This window comes from Hordeum vulgare, chromosome 5H, assembly GCF_904849725.1.
Source record: "Hordeum vulgare subsp. vulgare chromosome 5H, MorexV3_pseudomolecules_assembly, whole genome shotgun sequence".
NCBI lineage: Eukaryota > Viridiplantae > Streptophyta > Magnoliopsida > Poales > Poaceae > Hordeum > Hordeum vulgare.
The window spans coordinates 581,207,159-581,232,991 of record NC_058522.1 but is presented as its reverse complement, the minus strand read 5'-3'; the positions used below and the strand labels follow the sequence as shown (position 1 = coordinate 581,232,991).

The following is a 25,833-nucleotide window of genomic DNA, read 5'->3' as shown; positions in this document are numbered from 1 at the left end:
CAGAAAGTAGGCGGCAAAGTTGACATAGCTCGCCAGGGGCACATTGGCAGACTCTAGCTCATAAGAAATGTCACGGAGCCAGTCATCAGCATCAAGAGGCTGAGTTGAGCTGCGGTAGATCGCAGGGTTGAGACGGCAGAAGTCTTGCAGTGTCACGCCTTGTGGTTGGTTCATGTTCGGCCTTTGGAACTGATCCATGAGCCCTTGCATAAACTGGCGGTTCAGCTCAAACTGTTGGATCATCCCCGCCATATACTCAGGAGGCGGGGGTGGTGCATCGTTGGCACGGCCACGCGGGCGGCCAGCTGGTCTAACCATCCTGTTAAATATTTAGCAGGGGTAGTTTAGCTTAAAGTAATTGAAAGGCATCGCACGCATTCATGAAGTAATCAAGCATAATGAAAGGGAAATGCGATAGATACTCCATAGTAGTTGAGTTCGACATACAGACCCATACATAAGTTCGATTACAGACTAACGATTAAAAACTCGAAATTTGGCGATAGCCCGGACGCATTTGACGATACCCTGGACTCACTAGGCGGCGCGCAGGCACGCGGTGGAAGAGTACCACGACGAGATGTAGCGATAAGGCTACATCAACGTCGGAGAGGACGAACGAATCCTGGTAGCTGGCGGTGATAGAAGGTAGGGACAGGACCCTGTGTCCCGTTGTGACTCTGGTGACGGTACCGCATCCAGTCGAGGAGCTGAGGTCCAAGTGCAGGGGTTCTACCCCCAACATCTGTCCACTCGAGAGCTGATGGTAGCTCTGTCCTGCTCGGCTCGCGGATGCGCAAAGGGGGAACCCTCGGACAGTGTGATGGCTGCAGCTCTGTCAATGCGTCGTAAAGACGAGCGCGCGTAGCATACAACTCCACAGTCAGAGCTCGGAAAGCACGATCCATTGCCTCAGTGTACTGCACCAGAATCCGCGCGTCGTAGCGACGCGTCACGTAGGGGGCGCAGACAGCGACGTAGGAACGGTCGCTGCGCTCCCGAACGTCAGAAGCGTAGGCAGTGAGATCAGACCCAGTCTCATCCCCAGCGGGAGCATGCGGGATGTATCTGAAAGGGCTCTCCTCCAGGTGAGGGTACGCTCCACGGAGACGGGTGATGGCGATGTAGGCCGCATCATGGACGGCCATCTCGACCGACACTCCAATACCACAGAACACGTGGCGCTCGAGGGTCTCGCCGCCCCTCTGGTCGAAGATGCGAACCTCAGCCTGGTACTGGTGCTGGTTGTACTCGCGGAAATCCTCGAACACAGTGTACTCGGGGTACCAGCGATATCCCAGCCTGGTCAGGAGGTCGACCAAAATGGCCGGGAACCCAGTCGTCTCGGTGGCCTGTGTCAGGCGCACGTGCTGTCTTGCGGGACGCATCTGAAAATAAGATTGACGAATGTCAATGACAGTGTGTGTAATACATATTCAGGAGAGAAAGAGTAGATAGTCCAGCGCTCCGGATTGATGTGATTCGAGAACCTAATGTTAGAGTTAGTAAAATCTTTGACCCGAAAGAGAAGAGAAAGTAGAGCCCAGAGTATAGGAAAGGAGTAAAAGATACTAATACCACCCAATTGAGATGTGGGCCCGTAAGCCACAACATCAGTGTTAGTAAAGTTTTTCAAACACTAGACTCAACTTCGGCCAAGGAGTTGGAAAGGGGGCTACCTACAGGCAGTTGGCTCTGATACCAACTTGTGACGCCCTCGGCTTAATCGTACGCTAATCATACACGCAAATGCGTACGATCAAACCCAAGGACTCACGGGGAGATATCACAACACAACTCTAGACACAAAGAAAATAACATCAGCTTCATATTACAAGCCAGGGGCCTCGAGGGCTAGAATACGAAAGCTCGATAAACACACGAGTCAGCGGAAGCAACAAATATCTGAGTACAGACATAAAACATGGGGTGCCTTAGAGAAGGCTAACACAAAAGATACAACGATCGAACGAGGCGAGGCCTCCTGCCTGGGAACCTCCTAACTACTCCTGATCATCAGCGGCCTCCACGTAGTAGAAGGCACCGTCGGGGTAGCAGTCGTCGGTGGCGGGGTCCTCCATCTCCTGGGCTTCATCATCTGGTCGCAGCAAACGGATCAAGGGAACAAGGGGGGAGCAAAGCAGCGGTGAGTACTCATCCAAAGTACTCGCAAGTCTTACATCAGAACTATTCTAATAATGCATCAGTATCAAAGAAGGGGGTTATATGTGGACTGACTGCAGCAATGCGAGAAAAGAGAGAGAAAGCCTAGTCCTATCGAAGACTAGCATCTTCAGGGTCTTGCAGCAATAGACGAGAGTAGAACAGGGGGGGGGGGTAACACATTAATAGTCATATTGTTGCAGCAAAATTAAAGTGAGGTCACGCCTAAGGATCCTCCCTCGACTCCCTGCGAGGAAGCAATCCCGAGGCAAACTAACTCCAGTTAAGTAACAATTGTAGTTGTATAAGATCGGGGCACAACTCCAAGTCGTCCTGTAACCGTGGACACGGCTATCCGAATAGTTAATTTTCATCCCTGCAGGGGTGCACCACATGTCCCGTCACGCTCGATAACACTCTGGCCGGACATACTTTTCTGGGTCCTGCCCGGCCTCGGAATATCGACACGTTGCAGCCCCACCTAAGACTAATCAGAGAGGCCAGCCCGCCGGTCTATATCCTAAGCACAAAGGGTTCATGGGCCCAGTTCCCCTTCACGCTCCTGCACGTGGCGTGGGCGGCCGACGTCAGTCCTAGCATCCCTTAATCACAAGCGCGATGCATCTCGGGACCACTCGGGCGCGCGCCGCTACACTGCTGGCATCTGAAAAGCTTCGGCTGATACCGCGACGCCGAGTACCCATAATTCTTCCCGCGTAGCCGGTTAGTGCGAAAAGGTCTCCGACCAACCTAGATCAAATACCCAAATCCATTAGCATCTTAATTAGGCCAGCAACACAGTCTCGCGGGAATCCACCCGTCTTACAACTAATCGCCGAAGATCCCAGTAACATGGTCGAGTAACTGTGTGGTTGTAACATCAGGGGAATCCGAGGAATCACCCTCGTTGGATTCCGAACGATGTACCCGTCAAGGTGGGCTTAGAGGAATCACCCTCGGGGATCCCACACTCGCGGGGTGGCACGACAGAGACGTCATCGGGAATGGTGAAAGAGGAATCACCCTCGATAACCACGACCGACTAGCTATACTACAGAGATATCATCAGGAGTACTTAGCGAGGTGTCACCCTCGGTACCCGATAGTATCCCTGTAGCGTCGTACAACGAAGGAGGGTGAACGTGCTGTGTCGGGTCTGGCTCGTCGATCAGAGATCGAGATTTGGAAACAAGCGGGGCAACTGATCTACGGGGTCAGAGGGGATGACTGCTCCACCTATACTAAGCAGGTTAAAGGTACAGGACTGAAAGTAGCAGTTCATCAAAAACAGGCTATGCATCAGATATAGGAGCTAACTACAACAGTAGCAAAATACTAATGCAAGCAGTAGGAAGAAAGACATAGGCGATATAGGAATGATCAAGAGGGGGTTTGCTTGCCTTGCTGCTCTGCGGCAAAGGACTGATCGGCAGGGTCGTAGATGTACCCGGCAGCAGCGTCAGTCTCGGGGTCTACCGGTAAGAAGAGGGGGAAGAAACAATAAATAATAGCACCGATGCAACACAAAACATGACATGGAAATATGCAGGCTAGACATGAGTTAACGCAGCAACATCCGTCATAGACGGGTCGGAAGAATATCTGACGATATTTTCCGGGTCTCGGGCTACTACCGGTTATACTGGAAACGATGGAAAAGTTCCATGTTTGCTATGCTAGGGACGCGTGACAGACGAACGGACCGTGTATCCGGGGTCGTCTCGCTCTGCTGATCAACTTTCATGTTGAAATTATCTCGATCTGACTTACAGATTATTTAATATTAATTTTTAAAGTTTTATTAATTATTTAAGAATTAAAAACAGATTTAAAAGATTTAGTAAACTCCTATTATGACATCATCGCGATGTCAGGCTGACATCACATTTGACCGGTCAACTGACCAGCGGGTCCCGAACGTCATAGGCACAAGTTTTTATTAAGATTAATTATTTATTAATCAGATTAATTCAACGAGGGACCCACGTGTCATACTCTAATTATGTTAATTAATTATTTTAACTAATATATCTATTTATTTATTTAAGAAAAACATTATTTTTAATCATCGCGTGGGGCCTCCCTGTCATTGACAGCGGTGCATTGGCCCCACCGGTAAGTGGCCTAAGGTTATTTTCTCATCTATTTTTATTAGATACCTATCCGTGCAAATACCGTATTCCTCTAAATATCCAAATACACAAATACATACATCACATCTCATACATACATACATACATACGCATCTAATACACCATTTATTCTTTTTCATTTTTCTTTTCTCTCAACACTCATCTCTCATCTCTCTGTTAACAGAGACAGAGAAGTTCTTTTGCTACTCCACCTAGAAGAACACAAACTTTGAATCCTTCTACCGGAGTCCACCGTCGACGGATCGAGGCCCCGTTTGCCGGAACGGAACCGTGACGTCGAGGAGAACGACACAGTGGGAGGAGCCCGAGGAGGGGCTCACCGACGGTGACGTGACGGCCCGGTGAAGCCGGAGTTCGCACGAAGTGACGGTGGAGACGGTGACGGTGAGGTTCCGGTGGTGACGTGCCGGCGAGGAGGAGCCGGTGAGGAGGGCCCCGGTGAGGAGAGGCCCCCGGAGGTGGAGCCGCCGACGGGGAGGGGCTCGGCCGGCGGGGCTCCCGGGGTCGGCCGACGGGATCTCGGGGATGGGGGGCCGAGAGGGCCCCGGCCGCCGGACCTGGAGGGGGGGGGCCGAGGTGGCCGGCGTGGTGGAAGTGGCGCGCCGGCCGGGGGAGGGAGGGGGCCGTGGGGGAAGCTTGCCGCGGGGGGGGGGGGGGGAGGACCGATGGAGGGAGGAGGCCGCCGGTGGAGGGGGCTGCCGGCGGGGGGGAAGGGCGGCCGCCGGTTGGGGAGGGAGAGGGGCGAGGTGGAGAGGAGGGGGGCGACGGGATCTCGGGGGTGGGGGGCCGAGAGAGAGGGAGTGGAGGGAGTTACGGGATGGGAGGAGGGAGTGTCGGTGGGTGGAGGTGGGGCCCCATCACGAGGGTGGGGTGGCTGGCGGCGGCGTACAGGGGGGGGGAGTTGGCGTGGGGGAGGGTGGCGCCAGGAGGGCGCTAGGGTTTGGGGGTGGGGCGCGGGAGGTGGCCGGCTGGGCCCTTTTTGGCCCAGCTGGGCCGGCTGGGGGGGGGGCTTTCTCCTTTTTTTTTTTTTGATTTGTTTTTATTTTGCTTTACCTTTTCCCTTTTCTTTTTATTAATCCTTTCTTTCAGTTTTCTTTCTTTCTTTTATCTTTATTGTTTCTTTAATACTTTCCTCGTTTTTACATATATATTCTTGTAATATTTGCAATGAACTCATAACGTACTCTACTTTTGTTTTCAAATTTAAAAAAATCCGGACAAACTCGAATCATCGCGGGTCTGAGATGGAAACCCGATGACGTGGCATCATTAACGGTTGATCACTGTAGCTTAATTACGATTATTACTGTAGCAAAAGTCGAGGATGTCACAATTCTCCCCTACTAACAAGAATTCTCGTCCCGAGAATTAAGAGGTAGAGGGAAAGAGCCCGGGGTATTCATCACGAAGATGATCCTCGCGTTCCCAAGTGGCTTCATCTTCAGAGTGATTTGACCACTGCACCTTAAGGAACTTAGTGACCTTGCGACGAGTCTTACGTTCAGCTTGGTCGAGAATGCGGACCGGGTGCTCTTTATAAGAGAGGTCTTGTTGGAGCTCTAGCATATCGTGATCCACTGCTCGAATAGGGTCCTTGAAGCAGCGACGGAGCTGAGAAACATGGAAGACATCGTGAACCTGAGAAAGGTTCGCCGGCAGTTCCAATTGATAAGCCACTCTTCCACGCCTTTCGAGAACAGTGAAAGGACCAATATAACGAGGAGCTAACTTGCCCTTGATTCCGAAACGGTGTGCACCTCTCATTGGTGTGACACGAAGATAAGCCTTTTCGCCAGGTTGATAGACCATATCTTGATGATGACGGTCATACTGACTCTTCTGACGAGACTGAGCAGCCTTCAGATTCTCATGAATAATGCGGACTTGATCTTCGGCATGTTGAATAATATCCGGACCGAAGAGTGATCGTTCCCCAGTTTCTGACCAATTCAGAGGAGTCCGACACCTTCGCCCATACAATACTTCGAAAGGGGCCATCTTCAGGCTAGCTTGATAGCTATTGTTGTACGAGAACTCGGCATACGGGAGAGATTCCTCCCATTTCTTACCGAAAGAAATGACACAAGCTCGAAGCATGTCCTCAAGAATTTGGTTGACTCGTTCAACTTGTCCCTGGGATTGAGGATGAAATGCAGTGCTGAAAGACAGATGAGTCCCCATAGCCTTCTGAAAACTTTCCCAGAATTTTGAAGTAAACAAGCTGCCACGGTCCGAACTGATCACCAACGGAATACCGTGAAGTGAAACAACTCTTGACATATAAAGATCTGCCAGCTGACTAGCATTAATCGTTTCTTTGACGGCTAGGAAATGTGCAACTTTGGACAGTCGATCAATGACGACAAGGATAGCATCATTACCTTTCTGAGATCTGGGAAAACCAGTGACGAAGTCCATTTCAACGTGATCCCATTTCCACTCGGGAATAGAGATAGGTTGCAGAGTTCCAGCAGGCTTTTGGTGTTCTACTTTGATACGCCGGCATATATCACATTCTGCCACATAGCATGCAATGTCTTGTTTCATATTGGGCCACCAGAATCTTTGCCGGATGTCTTGGTACATCTTGGTACTACCCGGGTGAATAGACAATGGTGTGTCATGAGCTTCTTCCATCACCTTCCCAGTCATCCTGAGATTTTCCTTCTTATTTGGAACGAATAGGCGACCCTTGAAATACAAGGCACCACCTTCATCAACAGTGAAAAAGGAGGGTTTACCCTTCGCAATATAACTCTTAATCCTGTCGACATCATCGTGAAAGTTTTGTATATTCTTTATGGAGCTCACAAGATCTGGTTCAACCACTAGGTTACTGAGGGGACCCTGATTAACAACACGAAGGTTCATCTTTTGATACTCTTCAGGGGGAGGAACAAGGTAACCCTGAGGAACAATGTGGAGGTTCAGCTTACGAAATTCCTCTTGCAAACGATCGTGAACCTGATGAACCTGGAGGTGGTTGCAGTATGACTTGCGACTTAAGGCATCAGCCATTACGTTAGCCTTGCCAGGGGTATATGATATACTACAATCAAAATCTGCTATACGCTCCATCCATCTTTGTTGGCGCAGGTTCAGCTCCGGTTGAGTGAACAAGTACTTCAGACTTTGATGGTCGGTGTAGATTTCACAGCGATTACCGACAAGGTATTGTCGCCATTCCTTCAATGCATGAATGACTGCGGCAAGCTCGAGATCATGAACTGGGTAGTTCTCTTCATGAGCACGCAGTTGACGTGAAGCATAAGCGATCACCTTGCGATCCTGCATTAGGACACAACCTATTCCTTGACGAGAAGCATCACAGTATATGACGAAATCCCTTTTTGTATCCGGAGGAGCAAGTACTGGAGCGGACGTCAGTTTGTCCTTGAGTGCCTGGAAACTTTCCTGACATTTATCAGTCCATTCATACTTAACACCTTTGTGAAGCAGGTTGGTTAAGGGCTTCGCAATCTTGGAGAAGTTCTCGACGAATCGACGGCAATAGCTGGCGAGTCCGAGAAAACTTCTGACTTGCTTGACATTCTTCGGGGGAGTCCAGTCAAGAATAGCTTGAATTCGTTCGGGGTTGACCGCAATACCATCCTTGGAAATCACATGACCAAGGTAAGTCACTTCGTCTAGCCAGAACTCACATTTGGAATACTTCGCATAGAGTTTATGCTCCCGAAGCTTATCCAGGACAAGACGAAGATGTTCAGCATGCTCTTCTTTGTTCTTTGAAAACACCAGAATATCATCCAGATATACCACGACAAATTTGTCGAGGTAGTCCATGAATATATAATTCATCAATCGAGAGAAAGTTGCCGGTGCATTGGTTAAGCCGAAGGACATGACGGTGTACTCGTATGATCCATATCGAGTAACAAAGGCGGTCTTTGGAATATCCTCTTTGCGAACACGGATCTGGTGGTATCCCAATCTCAAGTCGAGCTTAGAGAAAACGGTGGAACCAGCAAGTTGATCATACAAATCATTTATCCGCGGGAGAGGATATTTGTTTTGAATGGTGGCCTGGTTGATAGGACGATAGTCTTGAACCAATCGATTTGTCCCATCCTTCTTCTTAACAAAGAGAGAAGGTGCTCCCCAAGCAGAGGAACTCGGACGGATGAAACCCAGACGGAGCGAGTTGTCAATTTCTTGCTTAAGTTCAAGGAGTTCATGTGGTGGCATTTTATAAGGACGCTTGGCAATAGGAGTGGTACCGGGTACCAAGTCAATGACAAACTCGACAGCTCGAGCAGGGGGAATCCCCGGAAGTTCTTCTGGAAAGACATCTTGGAACTCTCGGACCACTGGAATGTTTTCAATCCCTTCAAGAGGCGACGCATTTAATGCATTCAAGGCATACAGCCGTGCCTCAGCATTACGGACGAGATGAGCCTGGTAGCTTACTAGTTCATCTGAAGGGTGTAGGAGGTGGACGGTTTTGGTGGCACAAACGATCGATGCCGTATGAGCTTTCAACCAGTCCATCCCCAATATGAGATCAATGTTGGATGACTTTAGTAGGATGGGGTTGGCAAGGAATTCTAATCCTTCAATTTCAACTGGAACATGGGGGCAAACCACAGAGGTTTGACATTCGCCCCCAGGGGTGTTTACCACTATCGGGAGGTTCATCTCTTCGCTCCTAATGTCATGCATGTATGCAAAATTTTCCGACATAAAGGAATGCGATGCTCCTGTATCAAACAATACAGAAGCAGGTACTGAGTTAACGAGAAGTGTACCCATCACGGTAGCAGGCTGGTCTTGAGCTTGACCCATATCAATGTTGTTGGCCTGACCACGAACATAAGCAGGCTTAGTGTTGAAGTTGCGGTTCTGGTTGTTGCCACGGCCAGTTGCGGGAAGTGCCAGCTGATTCTGATTCTGCCTGCAGTCTCTAGCACGGTGACCTGGACGGCCACACTTGAAGCACAGCCCGTCCTCGGGACGGGAAGGAGGAACTCGAGGCGGTGGAGCTGGAAGCCTCGGCTGCCTAGGTGGTGGAGGAGGCAGGCGAGGTGCAGCATAGGACGGCCTCGGAGTAGGAGCAGGTGCATGGTACATGTTGTTGGGAATCCAGATCTTCCGCTTCTGTGAAGATGAGCCCGAAGATGAGCCCATGTCACGGTTGCGCTTGCTGCTATCTTTGTATTCCTGCAGACCAGTCTCAACCTGAATAGCCTTGTTCACGAGGGTGGCGAAATCAGCATAGTCCTGAACGAGGAGTGTCAGCTTGATATCAGGGTGGAGGCCTTCACGGAACTTCTCCTGCCTGCGTGCATCAGTCGCGATGTCTTCTTCAGCATAGCGAGATAATTCCAAAAATTCCCGCTGATAAGCATCCACAGTCTTGTTGCCCTGGACCAAGTTGCGGAACTCACGCTTCTTCCGATCCATGATTCCCTGGGGAATGTATCGAGCACGGAAAGCAGCCTTGAACTCTGCCCAAGTGATGATAGTCCCATCGGGCTGAGAGCGCCTGTGGCTGTCCCACCATTGAGCAGCGGGACCCTTCAGAAAGTAGGCGGCAAAGTTGACATAGCTCGCCAGGGGCACATTGGCAGACTCTAGCTCATAAGAAATGTCACGGAGCCAGTCATCAGCATCAAGAGGCTGAGTTGAGCTGCGGTAGATCGCAGGGTTGAGACGGCAGAAGTCTTGCAGTGTCACGCCTTGTGGTTGGTTCATGTTCGGCCTTTGGAACTGATCCATGAGCCCTTGCATAAACTGGCGGTTCAGCTCAAACTGTTGGATCATCCCCGCCATATACTCAGGAGGCGGGGGTGGTGCATCGTTGGCACGGCCACGCGGGCGGCCAGCTGGTCTAACCATCCTGTTAAATATTTAGCAGGGGTAGTTTAGCTTAAAGTAATTGAAAGGCATCGCACGCATTCATGAAGTAATCAAGCATAATGAAAGGGAAATGCGATAGATACTCCATAGTAGTTGAGTTCGACATACAGACCCATACATAAGTTCGATTACAGACTAACGATTATTGACTCTAGTGCAAGTGGGAGACTGTTGGAATTATGCCCTAGAGGCAATAATAAATGTATAGTTATTATTATAATTCCTGTATCAAGATAATAGTTTATTATCCATGCTATAATTGTATTGAATGAAGACTCATTTACATGTGTGGATACATAGAAAAAATACCGTCCCTAGCATGCCTCTAGTTGGCTAGCCAGTTGATCGATGATAGTCAGTGTCTTCTGATTATGAACAAGGTGTTGTTGCTCGATAACTGGATCACGTCATTGGGAGAATCACGTGATGGACTAGACCCAAACTAATAGACGTAGCATGTTGATCGTGTCATTTTGTTGCTACTGTTTTCTGCGTGTCAAGTATTTATTCCTATGACCATGAGATCATATAACTCACTGACACCGGAGGAATGCTTTGTGTGTATCAAACGTCGCAACGTAACTGGGTGACTATAAAGATGCTCTACAGGTATCTCCGAAGGTGTTAGTTGAGTTAGTATGGATCAATACTGGGATTTGTCACTCCGTGTGACGGAGAGGTATCTCGGGGCCCACTCGGTAATACAACATCACACACAAGCCTTGCAAGCAATGTAACTTAGTGTAAGTTGCGGGATCTTGTATTACGGAACGAGTAAAGAGACTTGCCGGTAAACGAGATTGAAATAGGTATACGGATACTGACGATCGAATCTCGGGCAAGTAACATACCGAAGGACAAAGGGAATGACATACGGGATTATACGAATCCTTGGCACTGAGGTTCAAACGATAAAGATCTTCGTAGAATATGTAGGATCCAATATGGTCATCCAGGTCCCGCTATTGGATATTGACCGAGGAGTCTCTCGGGTCATGTCTACATAGTTCTCGAACTCGCAGGGTCTGCACACTTAAGGTTCGACGTTGTTTTTTACGTATTTGAGTTATATGGTTGGTTACCGAATGTTGTTCGGAGTCCCGGATGAGATCACGGACGTCACGAGGGTTTCCGGAATGGTCCGGAAACGAAGATTGATATATAGGATGACCTCATTTGATTACCGGAAGGTTTTCGGAGTTACCGGGAATGTACCGGGAATGACGAATGGGTTCCGGGAGTTCACCGGAGGGGGGCAACCCACTCCGGGGAAGCCCATAGGCTTTTGGGGGACACACCAGCCCTTAGTGGGCTGGTGGGACAGCCCCAAGGGAGCCTATGCGCCAAGATAAGAAAATCAAAGGAAAAAAAAAAAAGAGGGAAGAAGTGGGAAGGGAGGGGGACTCCTCCCACCAAACCAAGTCCAACTCGGTTTGGGGGGGGAGTCCTCCCCCCCTTGGCTCGGCCGTCCCCTTGGGAGTCCCTTGGACCCCAAGGCAAGGTCCCCCTCCCTCCTCCTATATATATAGGGCTTTTAGGGCAGATTTGAGACGACTTTCTCACGGCTGCCCGACCACATACCTCCATAGTTTTTCCTCTAGATCGCGTTTCTGCGGAGCTCGGGCGGAGCCCTGCTGAGACGAGATCATCACCAACCTCCGGAGCGTCGTCACGCTGCCGGAGAACTCTTCTACCTCTCCGTCTCTCTTGCTGGATCAAGAAGGCCAAGATCATCGTCGAGCTGTACGTGTGCTGAACGCGGAGGTGCCGTCCGTTCGGTACTAGATCGTGGGACTCATCGCGGGATTGTTCGCGGGGCGGATCGAGGGACGTGAGGACGTTCCACTACATCAACCGCGTTCTCTAACGCTTTTGCTGTATGATCTACAAGGGTACGTAGATCACTCATCCCCTCTCGTAGATGGACATCACCATGATAGGTCTTCGTGCGCGTAGGAAATTTTTTGTTTCCCATGCGACGTTCCCCAACAACCGAAAGGTCGAGCATGAATCGTATAGTTGACATGATTAGCATAGAGATGCTTACCACTGAAACTATTCTCGACTCACGTGATGATCGGACTTGAGATAGTGGATTTGGATCATGTACCACTCAAATGACTAGAGAGATGTACTTTTTGAGTGGGAGTTCTTAAGTAATATGATTAATTGAACTAATTGTCATGAACATAGTCTAATGGACTTTGCGAATTACGATGTAGCTTGCGCTATAGCTCTACTGTTTTTATATGTTCCTAGAGAAAATTGAGTTGAAAGTTGATAGTAGCAAACTTTGCAGAGGATTGTCCTCGTTGCTGTGCAGAAGGTTTATGTCCTTAATGCACCACTCGTTGTGCTGCACCTCGAGCGTCATTTGTGGATGCTGTGAACATCCGACATACACGTTTCTGATGACTACACGATAGTTCAGTGCAAAATACTTAATGTCTTAGAAGCAAGGCGCCGAAGACGTTTTGAAACGTCACGGAACATAAGTGATGTTCTAAAGAGATGAAATTGTGATTTCATGCTTGTGCCCTTGTTAAGAGGTACGAGACCTCCGACAAGATTCTTTGTCCACAAAGTAAATGAGAAAAGCTCAATCGTTGAGCATGTGCTCAGATTGTCTGAGTACGACAATCGCTTGAATCAAGTGGGAGTTAATCTTCCAGATGAGATAGTGATGGTTCTCCAAAGTCACTGCCACCAAGCTGTGAGAGCTTCGTGATGAACTGTAACATATCAAGGATAGATACAATGATCCTTGAGCGATTTGCGATGTTTGACACTGCGAAAGTAGAAATCAAGAAGGAGCATCAATAGTTGATGGTTAGTAAAACCACTAAGTTTCAAGAAAGGCAAGGGCTAGAAGGGATACTTCGTGAAACGGCAAAACAGTTGCTGCACTAATGAAGAGACCCAAGATTAAACCCGAACCCGAGACTAAGTGCTTCTGTAATGAGGGGAACAATCACTGAGGCGGAGCAACTCTAGATACTTGGTAGATAAGAAGGCTGGCAAAAGTCGAAAGAAGTATATTTGATATACATGATGTTGATGTGTACTTTACTAGTACTCCTAGTAGCACGAGGGTATTAGATACCGGTTCAGTTGCTAAGTGATTAGTGACATGAAATGAAAGCTACGGCATAAACGGAGACTAGCTAAAGGCGAGGTGACGATACGTGTTGGAAGTGTTTCCAAGGTTGATATGATCAAATGTCGCACACTCCATCTACCATTGGGATTGGTGTTAAACCTAAATAATTGTTATTTGGTACTTGTGTTAAGCATGAACATGATTGGATCGTGTTTATTGCAATATGATTATTCATTTAAAGAGAATAATGGTTACTCTATTTGCTTGAATAAATCACCTTCAATGGTTTATTGAATCTCGGTCGTAGTGTTACACATGTTCATAATATTGTTGCCAAAAGATACGAGGTAATGATGATAGTACCACTACTTGTGGCACTGCCGCTTGAGTCATGTTGGTATAAATTGCATGAAGAGGCTCCATGCTGATGGATCTTTATACTCACTTGATTTTGAATCACTAATGACATGCAAATCATACCACATGAGCAAGGCCTTGTTTTCATTGAGATGAAACAAGATAGTAACTTGTTGGAAGTGATACATTTTGATGTATGCAGTCCAATGGGTGCTGAGGCACGCAGTGGATATCATTATGTTCTTACTTCAATGACGATTTGAGTGGATACAAGAGTATTTACTTAATGAATCACAAGTCTGAAATATTGAAAAGTTCAATTCTGTTTCGGAGTGAAGTTCGTCGTAACAAGAGGATAAACTGTCTACGATATGATCATAGAAATGAATATCTGAGTTACGAGTTTTGGTACGCAGTTAAGACAATATGGAAATTGTTTCACAGTTCATGCCACCTGCAACATCATAGTGTGATGATGTGTCTGAACGTCATAGCCACACACTATTTGGTATGGTGCACGCTATGATGTCTCTTATCGAATTACCACTATCGTTTATGGGTTATGCATTAGAGACAACCTCATTCACTTTAAATAGGGCACCACGTATTTCCGTTGAGATGACACAGTATAGACTGAGGTTTAGAGAAATCTAAACTGTCGTTTCTTGAAAGTTTGGGGCTTCGACACTTATGTGAAAAAGTTTTAGTCTGATAAGCTCGAACCCAAAGCGGATAAATGCATCTTCATAGGATATCCAAAACAGTTGGGTACATCTCCTATCGCAGATCCAAAAGCAAAGTGTTTGTTTCTAGAAACGGATCCTTTCTCGAGGAAAGGTTTCTCTCGAAAGAATTGAGTGGGAGGGTGGTAGAACTTGATAAGGTTATTGAACCATCACTTCAACCAGTATGTAGCAGGGAGCAGGAAGTTGTTCCTGTGGCGCCTACACCAATTGAAGTGAAAGCTAATGATGGTGATCATCGAGCATCGAATCAAGTTACTACAAATCTCGTAGGTTGACAAGGTCGCGTACTACTGCAGAGTGGTATGGGAACCATGTCTTGGATGTCATGTTGTTGAGCAACAATGAACCTACGAGTTATGGAGAAAGCAATGGTGGGCCCGGATTCCGACAAATGGCTGGAGGCCATGAAATCCGAGAGAGGATCCATGTATGAAAAACAAAGTGTAGACTTTGGAAGAACTACTTGATGGTCATAGGACTATTGAGTAAAGATGGATCTTTAAAAGGAAGACACACGACGATGGTGATAAGTCACTATTAAGAAAAGCTCGACTTGTCGCAAAGATGTTTCCCACATGATCAAACAGTTGACTATGGTGAGACTTTCTCACTCGTAGCGATGCTAAAAGTCTGTTAGAATTATGTTAGTAGTTGTTGCATTATTTTTGAAATATTGCACATAGGATGTCAAAACATTGTTTCCTCGACAGTTTCCTTCAGCAAACATTGTATGTGATACAACCAGAAGGTTTTGTCGATCCTAAAGATACTAACAAGTATGCAAGCTCCAGCGATCCTTCAATGGACTGGTGCAAGCATCTCGGAGTTGGAATATACACTTTGATGAGATGATCAAAGATTTTGGGTTTGTACAAGGTTTATGAGAAACTTGTATTTCCAAAGAAGTGAGTGGGAGCACTATAGAATTTCTGGTAAGTATATGTGGTTGACATATTGTTGATCAGAAGTAATGTAGAATTTATGTGAAGCATAAAATGTTGTTTGAAAGGAGTTTTTCAAAGGAATACCTGGATTGAGCTACTTGAACGTTGAGCATCAAGATCTATGGAGATAGATCAAAACGCTTAATAGAAGTTTCAACAAGATGCATGCCTTGACAAGTTTTTGAAGGAATTCGAAATAGATCAGCAAAGAATGAGTTATTGATTGTGTTGTAAGGTGTGAATTTGAGTAAGACTCAAAAACCCGACCACGGCAGAATAAAGAGATTATACGAAGGTAGTCTTCTATGCCTTAGCCGTAGACTCTAAAGTATGCCATGCTGAGTACCGCACCTGATGTGTGCCTTGCAGCAAGTCTATTAAGAGGTACATAGAGTGATCCAGGATTGAATCACTGATCAGCGGTCAAAGTTATCCTTAGTAACTAAATAGACTAAGGAATTTTTCTCGATTATGGAGGTGGTTAAAGAGTTCGTCATAAAGGGTTACGTCGATGCAAGCTTTGACACTAATCCGAATAACTATGAGTAGTGAAACGGATTCGTATAGTAGAGTAGATATTTGGAGCATTTCCGAATAGCACGTAGTAGCAGCATCTATAAGATGACATAAAGATTTGTAAAGAACGCACGGATCTGAAAGTTTCAGAACCGTTGACTAAAACCTCTCTCACGAGCAAGACGTGATCAGACCCCAGAACTATATGGGTGTTGGATTCGTTGAAATCACATGGTGATGTGAACTAGATTATTGACTCTAGTGCAAGTGGGAGACTGTTGGAAATATGCCCTAGAGGCAATAATAAATTAGTTATTATTATATTTCTTTGTTCATGATAATCGTTTATTATCCATGCTATAATTGTATTGAATGAAGACTTATATACATATGTGGATACATAGACAAAACACTGTCCCTAGCAAGCCTCTAGTTGGCTAGCCAGTTGATCAAAGATAGTCAGGGTCTTCTGATTATATACAAGGTGTTGTTTCTTGATTGCTGGATCACGTCATTAGAAGAATCACGTGATGGACTAGACCCAAATTAATAGACGTAGCATGTTGATCGTGTCATTTTGTTACTACTGTTTTCTGCGTGTCAAGTATTTGTTCCTATGACCATGAGATCATATAACTCCCTGACACCGGAGGAATGCTTTGTGTGTATCAAACATCGCAACGTAACTGGGTGACTATAAAGATGCTCTACAGGTATCTCCGAAGGTGTTCGTTAAGTTAGCATGGATCGAGACTGGGATTTATCACTTCGTGTGACGGAGAGGTATCTCGGGGCCCACTCGGTAATACAACATCACACACAAGCCTTGCAAGCAATGTGACTTAGTGTAAGTTGCGGGATCTTGTATTACGGAACGAGTAAAGATACTTGCCGGTAAACGAGATTGAAATAGGTATGCGGATACTGACGATCGAATCTCGGGCAAGTAACATACCGAAGGACAAAGGGAATGACATACGGGATTATATGAATCCTTGGCACTGAGGTTCAAACGATAAGATCTTCGTAGAATATGTGGGATCCAATATGGGCATCCAGGTCCCGCTATTGGATATTGACCGAGGAGTCACTCGGGTCATGTCTACATAGTTCTCGAACCCGCAGGGTCTGCACACTTAAGGTTCGACGTTGTTTTATGCGTATTTGAGTTATATGGTTGGTTACCGAATGTTGTTCGGAGTCCCAGATGAGATCACGGACGTCACGAGGGTTTCCAGAATGGTCCGGAAACGAAGATTGATATATAGGATGACTTCATTTGGTCACCGGAAGGTTTTCGGGCATTACCGGTAATGTACCGGAAATGACGAATGGGTTCTGGATCTTCACCGAGAGGGGGGACCACCCACCCGGGAGGGCCCAAGGACCTTGGGGGTGGCGCACCAAGTAGGTGGGGTCAGCCCAAGGCTGTCTTGCGCAAGAGAAAGAAAAAACCAAAAGAAGAGAAAGAAAAAAAAAAGGAAAGGTGGGAAAAGAGAGAAGGACTCCACCTTCTAATCCTAGTTGGACTAGGATTGGAGTAGGACTCCTCCTCCCCTTGGTGGCGCAGCCCTTGGGGCTCCTTGAGCCTCAAGGCAAGCCTCCCCTCCCTCCTCCTATATATATGGAGCAATTAGGGCTGATTTTAGACAACTTTTTCAAGGCAGCCCGACCACATACCTCCACGGTTTTACCTCTAGATCGCGTCTCTGCGGAGCTCGGGCGGAGCCCTGCCGAGATTAGATCATCACCAACCTCCGGAGCGCCGTCACGCTGCCGGTTAACTCATCTACCTCTCCGTCTCTCTTGCTGGATCAAGAAGGCCGAGGTCATCGTCGAGCTGTACGTGTGCTGAATGCGGAGGTGCCGTCCGTTCGGCACTAGATCGTGGGACGGATCGCGGGACGGTTCGCGGGGCGGATCGAGGGACGTGAGGACGTTCCACTACATCAACCGCGTTCACTAATGCTTCTGCTGTGCGATCTACAAGGTACGTAGATCGGAATCCCCTCTCGTAGATGGACATCACCATGATAGGTCTCCGTGCGCGTAGGAAATTTTTTGTTTCCCATGCGACGTTCCCCAACAGCCGTTGCCTTCTCCCACAGCGCGCGCCTCCTCGGCGCCCACGCCGCGGGCGCCCCATCCTCCCACGCCCCCTTCTCCAGCCCCAAGCGCCTCCTCCTCCTCGCCTCCCGCCCTGCCCCCGCGACCTCCCGCGCCTCCCCTTCCACGTCGGCCACCCCGGCCGCCGCATCACGCTCTCCCCGACCCACATCCTCGCCATGCTCCTCGCCTACCTCCGCCAGCTCGGTTAGGACGACCTCGACGCCCCCGTCGCCAACTGCGTGATCTCCGTGCCCTGCTACCTCACGCACGCGCAGCGCCGCGCCTACGCCGACGCGGCGGCCGTGGCGGGGCTCAGGCCGCTCCGCCTCATGCATGACCTCGCTGCCACCACCCTCTGCTACGACCTCTACCGCTCCGACCTCGACGTCGCCGGTAAGCCCACCTTCGTCGCCTTCGTCGACGTCGGACACTCCGACACCCAGGCAGGGGTCGTCGCCTTCGACCCGTCCGGGATGAAGGTGTACTCGATGCGGACCTGGGCGGAACGTCCCGGCCTCGTCACAGATAGCGCTCGGCACCCTTTCCCCGACCTCTCCTGAATTAGGGTTCACTTGTGCACCGTCGTCCAGGAGATGACAACCAGCACGCTTCCATGCCGCCATCGGTGGTCCACCTCAAGACCGTAGCGTCCGTCCCCTCACCCACCTCCATCGCCTCGGCCTCCTCTCCTCCGCTCCGCGGCCAACCTAATCTGTGTTCGTCGTCGGGCGTCGCAAGAGCTCGACGACGACACAGCATAGCGGAGCGTGCGCGCTCTCCATATCGGACGGAGGAAGGGGGCAGCATGACGCGAGACTGGGAGCTTTGAGGGTCTCCAAGGGAATGGCAGACGCGACGAAGAAGCGGGTTGTTCGGTCGTATGAGATGGGGGTTGGCCACCAAGGTGAAGTTTGCGGTCAACGCCGACAGGTCTCTCCCCTTGCCATGAAGGTGCTCGGCATGGCCACTACCATCATCAACCAATCGCATGCTGCAACAAGTAATCTGCCCCCACACCAAGTTTCGCTCGCACAAATCCAAATCAAACTCCTTCTGCTCCCCATCCCTGTCTCAGCTTTGATCCAAACAATTTAGTATCATTGTTGTTTGTCTGTAGCCTCCAGTACAATTTTGTATGATTCATTTTATATTCTGTGCGTTTTTGGGCTTAAAAATAAGTTTGAAAGTTTCAGGTGTAATATCCCCTCAGAAGCTGTGTGCAGTAGCTGCCATCAGATTAACAAATTACTAATAAGGAGCACTTCAAATTTGGTCTGGATAAACGGTCTTCTTTGCTCGATTTGCATCAAGGATTTGCTTCAGGAAAGTCTACATCTTCATTTCAGTGTGGGATGACGTCTCATGCTTGTTGACAGATCAAAAAGGAAATATATCAATAATCAAAATTGTAAGACACGTCCACAGAAATGAGGTAATACAATCATCTGCCGTAAAGTTACTTATTTAGTTTTCCATTACTACACCAGCATTTTGATGATATTATAGGTTTTAGCTGGACAGACAAAAATATACACAATCATTGCGCTTAACAATGGAGGCAACTGTTCGATAAAATAGTACTAAACCTATCATCTATATGTTGAGTAGTTAGTCATTCATATGTATTTTTAACAAAGTTGGTGCAAAAAATGTGCAATTTTAATAAGTTTATATGGTGACCATGCATGTATGTCCATCCCTATAAGACATGTATGGAAAACCTATTAAGCATCATTTTCCCTATAAGACATGTATGGAAAACCTATTAAGCTCATAGTAGTTGAAGGATCTCTCTTCTCGGAGCTGCACAAGGACAACTGGTCCTGCAAAAGGATATTCGTTTTTGTTGCTCCTGCTGATTTTAGCTAGCTAACTGATGGAAAGTAGATGTTGTACGGACAGATAAAAGGGTTGTTTCACCATCCAGCTAACATCTTGCAGAAATATGTGTGATCTCTTATAAATTAATCACACATACCTTTAACCTTTTGCTAATGAGTGGTAATTTCGCAACGTATATTTTTAGCCAGAGCTCCGTTTTTTTCTTAAGATTTCTCGGAAAGGTGTATTACTATTACCAAAATCTCTTTGATATTTTGTTAGATTATTACCCAATTGCTATTTATTAATTCGTAATATTAAATTATATGGGCTGGAGGCTTCTTGCTTTCGAATTCAATGCTGGAGGATTTTTGTGCTAATGAATCATCTCACTTTTAGTTCTTTTCTAGAGATATTTTTTGTGCTAGAGCCATGTTACGAAAAGGTCCACATTAGCATATAGGTAACTAAAAATAGAAGAAGGGACAAATACATGACAACCATAATATTCTGAATTTCCATAGTAACACCAGGCTGGATCCATTGTATTTGAATTGGTGTTGTATTGTTGGGAAGGAGCACGAGAACTAGGAATTTTGCTGCAGCAATTCCAATTATGTACTGATGTTTTCTCACCCAAAAATCGCATTTGCTTCACAAGAGAGCAGTGACAAATTTGGATATTGAAAAAAAACACAATGAAGAGCTAAATATGGCAACGTTCTATATGCAGTAAGGAGCTTAGGTGTACTCCTGCAGTAAACTTTCATTTTGAAAGTCACGAAAAAAACTTGAATTTGTTTGACAGCATTCAGACACCCTCTCTTATTGAAATGTTTGGCCGACAATTAAAAAGTTAGTATGTTGGATGAATATTATTAAATGTGCCGCGTAGTCAGTTCATTTTGGTTATTGCGAGGCCATTTTCTGTATGTGCTGCAGGTGAAAACAGCAGACAACAGGATACTGGAAGACCAGCTAGACAAAAAGGTTATATTTGATTATGTGTTTAGAAATAAGCACAAAAGTTTGTAACTTACAAGTTTTCCTTATCAGGCAAGCGAATGTGAAGAGTTGCAAGAAATGGTTGTTTACTTGAAAGAACAGATCGTCCAAGCTCTTCAAATTGACGAGTTTTTACCAGAAAGAATCAGATTCCAGCTGCAAACAGGCATCTCTCTTCATCTCTCTTCTACTCCATCTCATCTTCCCTAAAGCTAGAGCCATGTTACGAGGACTAATTGGGTTCCCTACCACCATCCCTGGCCGGAAGCAAGATGTGAGGATGAGGGGATAGAAGCAAGATGTGAGGATCAGGGGACGCTATGTCGCCTCCATCCCTGGCCTTCTTCTTGGCATGTACTGGTTGGACATGCTCTGCTTCCTTTACTCCCACCTTTCGGCCTCGACGCCTCTGCATATTTCTCCATCACTCTCTTGCAGGTACTCACTCCACCACTCCTCTGCTTTGAGTTAATCCGCAAGTTTTTCATCCTTGCTTGTGTAGATTATTGTTGAAATCCAACAAGGCCACTCTGGAAAATTATTTCCCTTTTATGATTTGTTGTCTACATAATAATTTCTTTCTCAAATACAGTTGTGTTGTGTGATTTGCTATGCAAGCTATATATGGATAAATTGCAGGGGAGATACAATTGTGCTGGATTGTTCTAGACATGCATCACATAATTTTCTCAGATTTGGAGCTTATGTTGCTTTCAATTTGGTGCTGGTTCAGTTTTTTGTTTGGGATGATTTCCAATTTTACTTATAGCTCAAATTCTTACTGTTTTTCTGAACTCCTTTTTTTGTTTGAGTGATGTTGTTTTCTCTTCATGTATGTGCTGAGAATTCTGATAGGAGAGTGACTAATTTCTTCAGTATTACATTTGTATTATTACATGCCAATTTTCCAATTACTAATTTGACTCTCTTTCAGGTATCTACTTCCTCAACAAGTGAGCATGCCTGCATTTATCACTTGTGCATACGAAACATTTTTCATGTTTATCTTTTTCTCAATCATATAATTACTGGAAACATAGAGATATCTTATCCGGAGACTCCGGTATCTTGGCGACATCTCTTTTGGGGCAATTTATCTATTTCGCGTTTACCTCTTCATCTGCCATGGGTGCCCAACCACGCGAGAGGGTGAGCACTGCCATGGCTAAACAACCACACGAAGCGAGGACCCAATATCTGCAGGTTTTCCCTACAATCGTGCCCACCATATGTTTGTTGAAATGCTTCCTTGCAGATATAGTTGGAACTTTTTCTCAACTGACCCGTTAATTGTTCTTTGGTTTGTATATTCAGACTTGGATCACCGGATTATTCAATTCTTTTTGTGCTGCAGAACTACAGAAGTACTACTTGATCATTGCAGTGTCCTGTTCTGTGTATACCAATATCTCTAAACAGCAGTTTCCAATATCTCTACAATTTCCTAGGTGAGCATCCCCAAATCCATCTCCTTCTTTATTCCCTTCGGTTTCAATTTCCAGCAAGCTTGGCCCCTTTCCCTTTCTTCTTGAGATTATTATATGTGTGTATGATTTGCATCACACACTGCAGTTGGACAGGATGTTGTCAAATACAGTAGAAATCATGGAGTGCGACATTTTTAAGAGGCCACTTTTTGTCAAAATATGCAAGCTATATAATGTGTACATGGCGGTGTTACTGAATGAAAGGAGGTAATATCTTTGCTCTTTCTCAATTTAATGGTTTCTTCATGCCATATGGATTAATATGGGAAAATCCCACAGTCCGTCTCGACGGCGCTCCTCTTGTGACGGGATATTCAGGTTGGCTGGTTGTACCCCTTTGTGGGTTGTATCGGTTTTTTTTGGTTTTCCGTAACTAACTAGGCAAACAACTTCTTTATTATTGAGAATTTGAGATGAGACAAAGTTTTTGCCTCTATTTAATAAAATATTATTTTTATAATTGTTAAACAGTTTTCTATTGTCTGATTTTTTTTGATATATTTTATTTCTAGAACAAATGATAAAAAAGAATTATGTTCGTGCAACAGCTTACTAGTTTATAAAGGAAACGGGCCGGAAACCTTACAAGTGCAGATGAGAGAAATGAACGCTTAAAACATGGTCCGACCTAGCTAGCATATCGAAAAACCAACACCATGAGAGATACAAGTAAATGTGGGTACCGTGAGTTTAAAAATATAAGGAAAACACAAGTAGATGTGGGTACCGTGAGTAAACCGTACAAGTAAATGTGGGTACCGTGAGTTTAAATATGAAAGACACAGCTAGATGTCGTGTACTGTGAGTTTAAAAATGTAAGGAAAACACAAGGTAAAATGCAATCACAGAAATGTATGAAATTAACTAGTATGTAAGGAAAACACAAGGTAAAATGCAAGCACAGAAATGTATGAAATTAACTAGTATGTAGCCCAAGATAAATTATGACACATAAAATTTATCTCTTTATTCACGAAGCAACACTTTCAAACGACCAACAAAATGCAAGATCAACAAGTAATCCAGAAACCAGATAAATTCTACCCACACACTCCAACTCAATAGATACAGATCGATAAAATGTGAATTACAGCCGAAGAGAAACCTTTTTTTTTCTTCCATGGAAAAGATGTACTGGAATAATAATAATAAGGGCATATGTAATCTGAAATAATAATAATGATAAAATTAAGCAAACTGCAAGATCGACTGATGGCATGGCGATGGCGATGGCGACGGCGATGGCGTCCTAGACGTAGGCGTGCTTCTCCAGCAGCTTGAGCACCTCCTCCTGGCTGTTGAGCCTCGCCACGTCGATGGCCGTCTTCCCGTCCAGGTTCTGCAGCGTCCTGCATTTCCGCCATGATCGACCTCCATCGTCAGTGAGCAAGCAAGCAGGTGATGTGATCATGGCGGCGGGACGGGAGGAAGAGATGGCTGCTTACACGGAGGCGCCGTGGTCGAGGAGCAGCGCGACGCACTCCTTGCGGCCGTAGCCGGCGGCGTAGTGGAGCGCGGTGTTCTTGTTCTTGTCGACGGCGTCGGCGGCGGCGCCGGCCTCCAGCAGCGCCTGCGCGCACTTGAGCTCGCCGTAGCCGCACGCGAAGTGGAGCCCCCGGCGGCCCTCCGAGTCCTCCTCGTCCTTGTCCACGCCGTCGGCCAGCGCCTTCTGCAGCCCCTCCACGTCGCCCACGCTCGCCGTCTGGTGGATCACCGACTCCTCCTCGTACTCCCCTTCCTCGCCGCCGGCCACGACCTCCTCCTCCTCCGCCTCCGCCCCGGCGGCGGCGGCGCCCGACGGTCCCACGCCCATCGCGCGGCCGAACTTCTGCAGCGCCTCCGGGTCGTTCCAGTACCTGAGTTGAAAAGAAGAACCGGTGGCCATTAATGTCGTCGCCGGAGGAAGGAAATGAAGGTGTTTACGAGCGTACTTCATCATGGCGGCGGGGCCGCCGGACTCGATCTCGTCGAGGATGGGCTTGAGGGAGGGGTCGTCCTTCATGCGGGCGACGCGGGCCTCGAGCTGCTCCTTCTGGGCGGGGTTGGTGAGGCCGCCGAGGACGGAGGACATGGCCGGGTCCTGCATCAGCGCGCTGCCCAGACGCTCCGCCATGGCCACGAACTGCGGGTTCTGCATCAGCTGCTGCATCGTCGACACGTACTTCTGCGGGTCCAGCGCCGCCGCCACCTCCTGCGGCGACCGCGCCGACGACGCCGGCGCCGGCGCCACCGTCTTCTGCAGCTGCTCCGCCATCTCGCTGAAGGACGGGTCCTTGGCGATCTGCTCCGCCATCTCCTTGATGCTCGGGTCCTGCACCCCCCCCACACCACACCACTAAATTCAGGATTCCAAATTTCTTCCGTGAAATCGAACCAAAACTAACAACCGGTTCAAATTTGTATGCTCAAATCTTCCAATAATTCTCATGTTTATGTTTGAAATGAACAGAGCAAAAGCAGAGTATTTGCTAATAAACAGAGCATTACGTTGAGCAAGTTCATCATGGTGGAGAAGTCGAAGGGGCTGGCCGGAGCACCCGCCCTGCGCGCCGCCGTAGCCGCAGGCTGCGGCCGCTGCCCCTCCGCCACCGCCGCTGCAGCCGCCGGGGAAGGCTCCTCCACGGCCTTAACGCTCGCCTTCTCCTCTGCCGGCGCCGCCGCCGTGGCCGTGGGGGAAGGCTCCTCCTCCGCCTTGACGACGACGCTGGTCTTCTCCGCCTCTGCCCAAACAATTCGCAAGCAAGCTTAATTTCTCCATCATGTCCCCAATCCTTCCCGCCACAAGAAGAAACCATGGACTAATCACGCAAGAAGGAAGGAAGCAGGAGAACATGTGGCTCCTGACCTTGAGTGGTGGCCATGTCGAGCGACGACGGCGGCGCTGGTGCCGTGCTCACACGCAGAAGTGGCGGTGGTGGTGGCGAGGATGACGATGATGGATGGAGAAGATGATAAGGTGGTGGTGGTGATGGATGGGGAGCAGAAGAGTGCGACCAACCAACCAAAGCCAACCGGCTGGTGTATTGTTTCGGCCGGCGGTTTATGTAGGAACGCTTGGCCGACTAATATTTGGACACATCACTTTGATTTACAACAGCAGTAGTAGATCTTTCTAGAAGTGCCAGGTGTGAGACCTCAAAGATAAGAATGTTCATTCACCACAAGCAAATAACTATAACTTTTTCTGAATTTCTCTATACATTCTTCATCCACAAGAAAGAGATTTCCGACGGCGTCGACCTATTACCCTTGGAAAAAGGATAATGAAATAATCACGTGATTTCTCAAGCGAATCGACTAAAGAAATAAACGACAACATTTTTGGCCATCGCACGGGGACAAAAGATTGCGAAAGGGACCGGGCGAATGGCTTTTTAATTGAATGATCATGAGTTGTCGACGTGGGAAGTAATAACTACTCCCTCCGTCTTAAAATTCTTGTCTTAGGTTTGTCTAGAAATGGATGTATCAAAATACTAAAACATGACTAGATACATTCATGTCTAGACAAATCTAAGACAAGAATTTCGAGAAGGAGGGAGTACTTGAAAGTCG

General features: G+C 47.3%; 1 protein-coding gene across 2 annotated transcripts; it reads right to left on the bottom strand.

Moving 5' to 3' along the window:
• Positions 1-23,223: 23,223 nt before the first annotated feature.
• On the bottom strand, positions 23,224-25,333 carry LOC123395155 (ankyrin repeat domain-containing protein 2A-like). 2 transcript variants are annotated; one of them, XM_045090092.1, is made up of 5 exons: positions 25,124-25,331; positions 24,766-24,998; positions 24,210-24,589; positions 23,724-24,134; positions 23,224-23,627 (listed from the first exon to the last, which is right to left on the bottom strand). In XM_045090092.1, the coding sequence occupies exons 1-5, from the start codon at positions 25,137-25,139 to the stop codon at positions 23,528-23,530; spliced, it is 1,140 nt and encodes a 379-aa protein (XP_044946027.1). In that variant the 5' UTR covers positions 25,140-25,331; the 3' UTR covers positions 23,224-23,527. The 2 variants fall into 2 exon arrangements, with proteins under 2 accessions (XP_044946027.1, XP_044946026.1); XM_045090091.1 differs by having other exon boundaries at positions 23,724-24,589; positions 25,124-25,333.
• Positions 25,334-25,833: the final 500 nt, after the last annotated feature.

Coding starts and splice junctions, on each gene's coding strand:
- LOC123395155 (XM_045090091.1), bottom strand. Junction 24,590..24,765: donor CCATGATGAACTTGCTCAAC/GTAATGCTCTGT, acceptor GGGGGGGTGCAG/GACCCGAGCATCAAGGAGAT. Junction 23,628..23,723: donor CTCGACCACGGCGCCTCCGT/GTAAGCAGCCAT, acceptor GCGGAAATGCAG/GACGCTGCAGAACCTGGACG.